At 32.5% G+C, this 9768-nt stretch overlaps 1 protein-coding gene across 2 annotated transcripts; it reads left to right on the top strand.

Annotated features, from left to right (window-relative positions):
• Positions 1 to 6042: 6042 nt before the first annotated feature.
• Positions 6043 to 8756, top strand: LOC104107843 (xyloglucan endotransglucosylase/hydrolase protein 3-like). 2 transcript variants are annotated; one of them, XM_070196926.1, is made up of 4 exons: positions 6043 to 6550; positions 6645 to 6745; positions 7098 to 7291; positions 8300 to 8756. In XM_070196926.1, the coding sequence occupies exons 1-4, from the start codon at positions 6370 to 6372 to the stop codon at positions 8652 to 8654; spliced, it is 831 nt and encodes a 276-aa protein (XP_070053027.1). In that variant the 5' UTR covers positions 6043 to 6369; the 3' UTR covers positions 8655 to 8756. The 2 variants fall into 2 exon arrangements, with proteins under 2 accessions (XP_070053027.1, XP_009615051.1); XM_009616756.4 differs by having other exon boundaries at positions 6067 to 6550; positions 7086 to 7291.
• Positions 8757 to 9768: the final 1012 nt, after the last annotated feature.

Below are 9768 nucleotides of genomic sequence, written 5' to 3' on the forward strand. Positions count from 1 at the left end.
CAGTGTTGGTTTCCATTCAGTTTTATATTTGCTTCGCAAATTGTCTTGCAATGTGGCCCATGGACAAAGTATGACATTATATGTTCAGATTCCCTTAGTCGCAAGTTGGTATGCAAGGATATGTGAGGCACCGGGTGCCGGTCTCGCCCCCAGGTTCAGGGTGTGACAAAGCCCAAGTTAACCCATTATTTTTTATAGCTCATTCTAACTCATGAAGTTTACTTATTTCTTGTGTTACATTGTAAAGAACCAATAATAACTACATAAATAGATATAAATCAAAGTTTGTACAAAAAATTGTCTGGGTTATTTTTCTCTAAAAGATTTAATCAACAAAGTTTTCTGAAAATTTTGTGTGGCTGGAATGCTCTTTTCTAAATAAATTTTTTATGAGACACTTCCAACATCAACAAAAAAACTTCAACTAGCCAAACCTTTATCTTGCACAAAAATTTTCTTCAAAAAGATTTTCTAAAACATTGTATTCTTTTTTTTCAGCCGCTATTTTCTTTGCTTTTTTTCTTCTTTCTTATATACTTTTAAATATTTATTTAGTTTTAAAAAGTTAATAAAATCTCATCAATAGTTGAGTGTAAGATTAATCCATATGTGTTTCTTAGTTATAAATTTAAAATTAGATATATAGCAATTCATCGTCAGTGAATGGAATGAATAAATTATGAAGAAGCTAAGAAAGTAGGGAACATACATATGTGTATAAAAGGTAAACAGCTTTGTTTATGCAACAAAAGCATGGTTCTAAAGCATGGGTCAAGTTGGGCGGGTTGGGCTATGACCCATTATTTAGCCCATCTTGACCCAACCCATCCTAGCCCAAGTACACTTTGGGCTAAGTTGGGAAATGACCCATTTATTGACTCAACCCATCTTGACTCGCCCAAATTCAGCCCAACCCGCCCATTTGTCGCTCCTATTCTACACCTCAGTATTCAATTGCTCTAAATGAGGAAATACATGGTGAGTTCACGGGGAAAAGGGGATTGAGACAAGGAACCTATTTCCTCCTTCTCTTTGTTATAAGTATGGAGTAGTACACAAGGAGCATGAAGAGGGTAACGACAATAGAGGGGTTTGCATTTCACCCATAATATAAAGGTCTGGGGCTAAATCACCTCTGTTTTGCAGATGATATGTTTATCTTCAGTAAAGAGGAGTTCAATTCATTGCTGCTCATGCTAAGGGGACTCAAAACTTTTTCAAATGCATCAGGATTGTGCAAAAATAATGCAAAATAAAATATTTTCACTACTAATATAGAGGATCAGGTGGCAGATGATTTATGCATGTGAGCTGACAGGGTACACAAGAGGAAAACTTCCATTCAGATATCTGGGAGTTCCTATATTAGCAAAGAAACTATCTGCAGTAGAGCCTATATATGTTAGTGGACAAAATGACATGTAAAGTGAAAACTTGGGGGATAGTCCAGTTAATCAATTTAGTACTGCTGCACATACACTCATACTGGGCATCCATCTTTATTCTGCCCAGGAAATTGATAAAGCAAATAGTTGCTATATGCAGGAGATCTTATGGAGTTGACACATCCATGCTAATAAATCTCCTCTGATAAATTGTTGACTGCATTGTGTGGAATGAAGCTGCTGTAGAAAAAATATGTATGGAATATTGCCAAAAAAACTGACAACCATGGGTAAAGTGGGTGAATCACATCTATATAAAGGGCCAAAATTGGTGGCAGTGTGAAGTGCAACAAGATAACAGCTAGTATTGGAAGAAACTTTGTGGAATCAATGCTTATCACCCTGAGCATAGGATCTATGTATAGGAAGACAAATTGTAAAGATAGATCATGGCTGGAAGATATACTAAAGAGAGGAGATGTATAGATGAGGCTGAATAGGAGTAGACAGTAAAGTGGAGTGTAATTTCTTAGGCTTGGACTCCTGAAGTCGTAATTTCTTTTGCTGTTGTGAATAAGATGTGGTTTGTTCGACAAAAAAACGAAGATGATATGTGTATATCCGATGTATTATTTGTGTATCCTATATGTATCATATATGTATCTCTTGTGTATCCTCTGTATATTCATGTATACCTTGTATGTGAGATACGTGTGAGAAAAAAATGTTAGATATATATATATCGCAGAGAAATTTTTAAACTCGATTTAAACTATGAATTTTGGCTCAAAATTTATCCAAATCACCTTCACTCTTCCTCAAATATTGTATATTTCCTCATCTATGTGTTTTCAACAAATTTCAATTATACCTACCGGAAAAACAATTGCCAATATTTTTTGAATATTGTATATCATAATAACGAATTTTGACTCCAAACTAGTTCAAATCATCTTCAATCTCTCTAAAATTATTTGCCTTATTTATGTTTTATTCAACAAATTCGAAACATACCAATTGATAAAAAAAAATTAAAATTATTTTTTTGCTAGGTTTTTTGTATGTTGTATATCATTGGTAACTTTTTATTGTTATTTTTAATAGTGGCTAATAGTTAGTAGATACGGTCTATTTGTGGCTATTCCTATGAGATTCTCATAGGAACACTTTAATTCGTGTGAAACCTTTTAAGGAAAATCGTGTGGGCTTGACCCTATAAATAGTATCATACACAATATTAAAAGTATATTTGGGTTGACTTAGCCAACAATAATAGGGGAAAGGAAAATTAACTTATAATTTATTTTCTCTAAAAATGTGGTGCCGGTTAGAAAGACAAGCTACAATTGCAGTAACCTGAATCGATAACTTGATTATGTTTTATCTAACTCGGACTAAGTACAACTTGAGTTCATTAAACATGTATAGGTCCATGTTTTGTTGCATATCGTGATTTATCCTGGACCGTTGACTGAGTGGGATTTATACAGAAAATGAATAATTAATATAGATATTTTGTATATTGCTTTGATAAGTTTGATTAACAGAGCATGAAGAACGAGTTAGAAAGGTCTTAAAATAAAATAAAATAGGAAAAGAATATTAATACAAGTAAGAAAAAAAAAACTAGGATATTCCTCCTCTTATACAGTGAGACGTGGAGTAATACCAACTAGATCTCCTAGTAATATTATCTTGAATTCCAAAAAATTCCTTGACACATTCTTCCATAAATATCATTGAAAACTTTTATCGGAAAAGAACAAGTAAAATATAATGACATCTAATGTGAAGAATAAGTAATGGAGGAGAAACGCAGCCATTGTGAAAGCTTCTTGTATAATGAATACTTATGTCAGATATCTAATACTCAAGAATCCCCCAGGACTATAACTGGAATAGAGATATGCACAGGAATCTTTATCTAGTGTAGATGAAATATGAAGATGTGAGATAGCAACATATAACTTATAATTACTATTGTTGGAACAATTAAATGTCCAACTTCCCAGAATTAATGAACATTCATTTACTTAGTAATATAGTGTTTCTATCACTTGTATTAGCCAACAAGCCATTAACAACTTCTCTTTTTGGTAAATCTTCTACCATCAAACAATACACATCTATTTCCTTTGACTTTCATCAATCGTAGATAAGAAAATACTTTTTTTTTGTTGAATTAGCTTAAGATTTCTCTTTAACATTATCTTTTTCTTGTTCCTCGCATATATCTCGAAGAAAATATAATTTAAGCTTAACTCAACCCTAAAAAATACAGTTCAACCGATGAAAATCATCAGAAATTTATAAGAACACCAATACACTTAAAATAATGTGGGTATTGTAACAATTTCCCCTTTTTCCTTTCACATGCGCCCCAAGCTAAAATATAGCATGGAGTATCATAAGTCATAACATGGGTAGCCTAACATAAAAAAATGTCGGTCTCTAACTTTATGTTGAAGAATATAGACACTAGGCATAACATAATGGACGTTAAACCAACTCAACTACAGAAAATAACTTAATAGTAATGATCGTTCAAGACTATATAAGAAGATATGAATAGTATATAAATATGGAGATTCTAACAGTATGATATTACTATAGAACCTCTACGATGAACCAAAAAAAGAAATATATATAAAAAATAAAAATAAAAAGATGTTCCTATAATTACTTTTCTTATCTATCAAAATCACCTTACTCAGGTAAGTTTCAATTGCAATTCACACCCATCTGCAAATCCCATTCATTAAATTTTTGCGTGTTACTTTCCAACCTCATTGCCCACGAGGCACGACGTATAATTTTAAGAATATGATTGTCGTTATTGGAACGATCGTGCGACCTAGAAGGAATCTATTTTTTCCAATTTGTATAGAGAATGGAAGAGAATTTTTTTTCTTTTTTTCCTGTTTGTTTTAATATTTTGACCGTTTGTTGTGATAAAATATCTGTTATGGAGAACCAACTTGGGGTGCAAAATGCTTTTAGTAGCGCAATTTCTTTAATTTTAATTACTATGGTTATGATTTTATCCCCTATGTCATATTCATATCGAAATGTTCCTCCATTTAATCTTTCGCTTCTCTGCTTCTCGGTTTTAAAGATCTTTTTGACATTCCATATAAGGACTTTCACGTGGTTTGGCAAAAGAACATGTTGCGAAGACAAGATTTGAACCCAAAACTGCCATTACTCTTTAGTTTTCTGTTGAGGTCTATCATGCAGGTAATCAAATTGGATCACTGAATCCCTCTCTTTCCGTACAACATTTAATGTGCTATTTAATTTTATTTCGATTAATAAGGAAATGATTCTATCTTTTCTGTAAATATATATAGCGTGGTATAACTTACACATCTTACCTTCTCTTAATATAGCTGTATTTCGTGTCCGTCACAAGTTGCTTAAAAAGGAATTAAAGAGAATATCATCAGAAAGGTTGCAACTGTGAACTGCATCTAGAGGAAGAGAGACTGTAATATGGTTGCAAAAGTGAAGTTTTATGAATGTTGGTGTTGCTTGATGAATTGGTTAATGTGATTCTTAAAGAAGAAGGAAAAGGTACTACTGTAGATAAAAACCCACTTTAAAAATCGTAGTATATCATATCTTTTCAAATGCTCCTACTAATAAGATACTCGAGAACATAAGAATGATAGTTTCTTTGGAAGGGAGATAAAAGAGAGAAAGAAATACTCTATGATGTTGTGTGGGACAAATTAAATCATGATTCATGCAAATTAATTAGTATATTCAACGTGTAAAATAAGTACTAAAATTCCGTTTAGAGATGGAGATCTCAAATTTAACCTGGCAGGATAAATATTTTATTAAACAAAATAATTAATATTCCATGTATAGAGATAATCTCAAACATCACATGTAATAATCTTTTTATGTAATCATATAATATAAAAAGAATTTACACTATTAGTATACACAGAGGCGGATCCAGGATTTGAGACTTATGGGTTCCTACCGTAATTTCAAATTAATATGCAATAATAACTGGGTTCACAATTACATATTTACAAATATTTAGTAAATTTCTTAATATAAATACAGGGTCTACGCAAGAGTTACTGGGTTCTCGAGAACCCATATTCAATGCTCTAGGTCCGCCCATGAGTATACATACGTTAAACTCTTTCTTAATTCATTCATAAGCCGGTTTCAAAAATGTCTTTTAGGTAGGGCCTTTTCTATAGAGGACTATGTAGTTACAACAAATTATGAAATTCCTTCGTTTAATTTGCTAATTATAGCAAGTAGTCTTTTCTTCGGAGGATCACTTGTAAGATACTTTGCTGTTATTTCTTTTGTAGGAAATCAGAAAAAGCATTGATTCTAAGGTTAGGATGGTCGTTTATTTACCTAAACAATATTACTGCGATTATAGTTATTTGAATACAAATATATGTGTTACTATATACAGTTTTACCGTATAAAGCGTCAGATATTTTCCCAGTGTTATGAATTTAGAATCACTACCTCAGTAACCTCAATTTATGTAACCTTTTTTTTTTTTTTTTTTTTTTTACAGTTGTTTTCTGTTACACGGGGGACGGATTAGGGAAGGGGAAGGGAAGAGCACAATTAGATTTTATTCACGTATGTAATGATTCTCACCGATGCTATTAACCTATAAATAATCTTATGCTCTGTCTAATTATGCTATTAACCTATAAATAATCTTATGCTCTGTCTAATTTCTCCTATATTACGTAGATCTTTAAAAGATCAAAAAAACATATAGAAATAAGTATGCATTGCGAGTTTACTGTGCGTGTACAAACTTTTTACTATCATTTTTGTACTGAAAGTTTTTCATAAATCCAATACTAATAATGGAAAAATCATCAAGATTGCTGATGTTTTTCACCCTCTATATATGTAACCTAAGTTTACTGCATTTAAGTCATTCAACAAAACCAAATCAATTGGTTTCTTTATTCTTTTTATTCTTCTTACGATGATTCACTTTCAAACTGGTCTCTTAATTACTCTCTTTCTTGTTGCTACTCAATATGCAAGCAATGGTAATGCATACGAAATTCCCTTTAACCAGACATATTATCAGATATGGGGAGGTAACCATCTAACAATTTCTGACGAGGGAAAAGAAGTTCAGCTATTGATTGACCAATATTCAGGTTCACTCTAATATCTCTAATTACTGGCTTATATTTTGTCAAATTCATCTCCATCCGCAGTAGTATAACAATATGATTTATTTGTCAAATTCAGGTGCTGGATTTAGTTCGAAACAAAATTTTGGGTCTGGAGATTTTCGGATCAAGTTAAAGTTACCAAAGAAGAATAGTAAAGGAGTTATAACAACATTCTATGTAAGATCTTATACTTTCTTAACATCTAAATCTAATTATGATATATACTTTGTAACTTTTTTCTACTTTGCAATGATGTTATATAATTTTTTATAAATTGGATAGTATTGTATAAAATTTCATGGTGCATAGCCAATCCTAAACATGTCATTAAATTTGACCTATTAGTTGAAAAGAAGTATAACACACATCACACATATCTATATACTATAAAGGAGTAAAATAAGACATTAGTTTGATTTTGTTGTGCACTTTCAATTTGACTAAAGTAGAATATTAAGTTTAGCTACAATACTAAGGAGATAGTATATAGTAGCAATTGTGGTTGTTTAATTTGCAGTTAATATCAAAGGAAGTTAATGAACCAGCAAGACCCAAACATGATGAGGTTGATTTTGAGTTCTTTGGAGGAGATGGCAAATATACATTAAATACAAATATCTTTGCAAATGATGAAGGGCATAGGGAGCAACAGTTTAATCTCTGGTTTGATCCTACAGCTGATTTTCACACATATGGAATTCTTTGGAATCAGTATCAAATTGTGTAAGTAATAAACTCATATAATTTTTTTTAAAATTATATTTATTTATTTTGACACATATATTTATTTACTTTTTTTTTAATTATTGTGTACCTTGATAACGGGAAATTCTGCTGATATAGTTGTCTAAAACTGAACTATTCAAAAGATCATATAAATGGAATTAGGTATATCTACTTAATTAAGAACCATCATACGTGCCCGATGAGTTGATATTTTGAACTAGTATAATGTTCAGTTTTAAATAATTATATATCATCTACAATTCCTTTGAGCAAATAATCCAAATGAAACAATACAATATATCGATAAAAATGAGCTCAACAAGCAAACGAAATGAAACCCTTCGGGGTTGCCCAGTTGGTTTGGAGGGCGGTCATCCATACGGATGACCTGTGATCGATTCCCCCCTCAATGCCTTCTGGGTTGAGCATGTCGCACAGGGCTTGCCTAGTGCGGTTTACATCCCCTGTGTGGTTTGCAGGCTATTACATAGAGGGTTTACCCAGTGCGCACAAAGTGCTCACCCGGAGAGTAGAGGTTGTGGTAAAGGTTGTAGCAGCGGGTTTCCCCTCTTACCAATAAAAAAAAAGAAGCAAACGAAATGGAAAAATGTTGATTATAGACGCCTTCCATGAGGATTTCGTATAGTTAAGAAATTACCTCGAAGTTTAAGGTAATCGATGAAGTTAACGTATGAGGTATGACATAAAGTCAGTAAGCTTGAAATGAATATCATTGAAGCATTATGTACACACGTTCTTTATTTCTTTTTCGTCTCACGTATTATATACGTATGTATACGATTTGTACTCAATTATCTTTCGCCCATGATAGACATTGCTTCTGGCCACCTAGTTCATACGACATGGATAAAAAATAATCATCAATCAAGTGACGTATACTATGTGTTATCTCGATTAAAATTTTCATTTCTATCAAATTTGAAACTATCTGTACGTAGTACTAAATAAGAAAATAATAACGGTTTTTCACTTAATTCTCTCAAGGTTATTTGTGGATGATATTCCCATAAGAGTTTTCAAGAACAATACAAATCTTGGAGTGAACTATCCATCAAACAAAATGCACATAGAAGCAACAATGTGGAATGCAACAGCTTGGATTGGAGAAGTTGACTGGAGCCAAGGACCCTTCACAGCTTATTTTCGCGAATTTTCAATTAATGGCTGCCAATATCAAAAATCAAACCCTCAATACTGCTACAGAAATAGCTATTATTGGAATAGAATCAATTACTGGAAGCTTAGCCCAAAACAACAGCAGCTATATGAAGATGTGAGGGAAAAACACATGACTTATGACTATTGCCTGAGGAACGCCAAAGATTTTCCAGAATGCTAACATATAGTAGTAATCTAAATCGTTGTATTTTGTTCTCTGGCCAACTTAAATCAAATTCCTGCTCCCAATACTAGTGATTAAAGTGACTCTTGTTTTTACTAATCTAAGTACAAACACTACATCTTTTGCAGTCCAGTATCAATAGTCATGTTTCGAACTCTAAACTTCTACGGTTCTACCCATACCATAGACCAATTTAAATACTACATATAAATAAGCAAACAAATCAATTCTACAAGGGTGAACATGGTAGACCCGTATAGAGCCATCGTCATATCTAAAGTTTTCATTCTTTTTAGTTCTTACTCTTTCTCTAATTTTTCTTCTTTTTTCCTTTTACTATGTTGAATAGGAAAAAGATGTTTTGAATGCATACAGAGAGTTGACTTCTTAGAAAGTCACCAATGGAAATTGTGGTGAAACTAATCAATCTATTTTGGGCATCGTAACTGAAAAATCACTCTAATGTGGCATTTTTCTTTTCAACCAAATCATTTAAAAAATTAAATCCATCCATTAAAAGTATTTTCTTTTCGGCTTCTCTTCACTCTTTTGTGTACACACTAAATCTACTAAAAGTAAATTCCAATACTTGTTAATAGTAGAATAAAGAACTTGTAGTTGGATAGACAATTATATAGAAGGCTACATATCTAACCCTTGAGCTTGTCAATCTTCTTATAGGCGAGTTTTGAGAGCTGTTGTAGATTGGTCTTTTATTGATGCCCGCAATATTTTACTGATATTTGGCTCAAGAGAGGTGCCTCTGATTCCTTCATGAGAGATGAGCTCGATTCATTTAAGTGCTCCATGTCGGAAATCCAGGGAGTGCTCCATGCTCCATGCTTTATTGAAGAAAGGGGCAACACTCAAATTGTCTCCCATGATGTTGTGTTTTCCACTCAAATTGTCGTGCTCCATGCTTTATTAAAGAAAGGGGCAGCACTCAAATTGTCTCTCATTATGTTATGTTTCCCTTCCATTTTGAATCTCCTACTTACTGCAATCATGTCTATTATATCGTTTCACTTTGTTTTGGATCTCCTGAATTACTTTTCCAACAGTTCATTCTTTGCTTCTCACAGCTTGCACCTTTTAAATCTAAAGGAGATTA

This window comes from Nicotiana tomentosiformis, chromosome 3 (genome assembly GCF_000390325.3).
Source record: "Nicotiana tomentosiformis chromosome 3, ASM39032v3, whole genome shotgun sequence".
NCBI classification, from domain to species: Eukaryota; Viridiplantae; Streptophyta; class Magnoliopsida; order Solanales; family Solanaceae; genus Nicotiana; species Nicotiana tomentosiformis.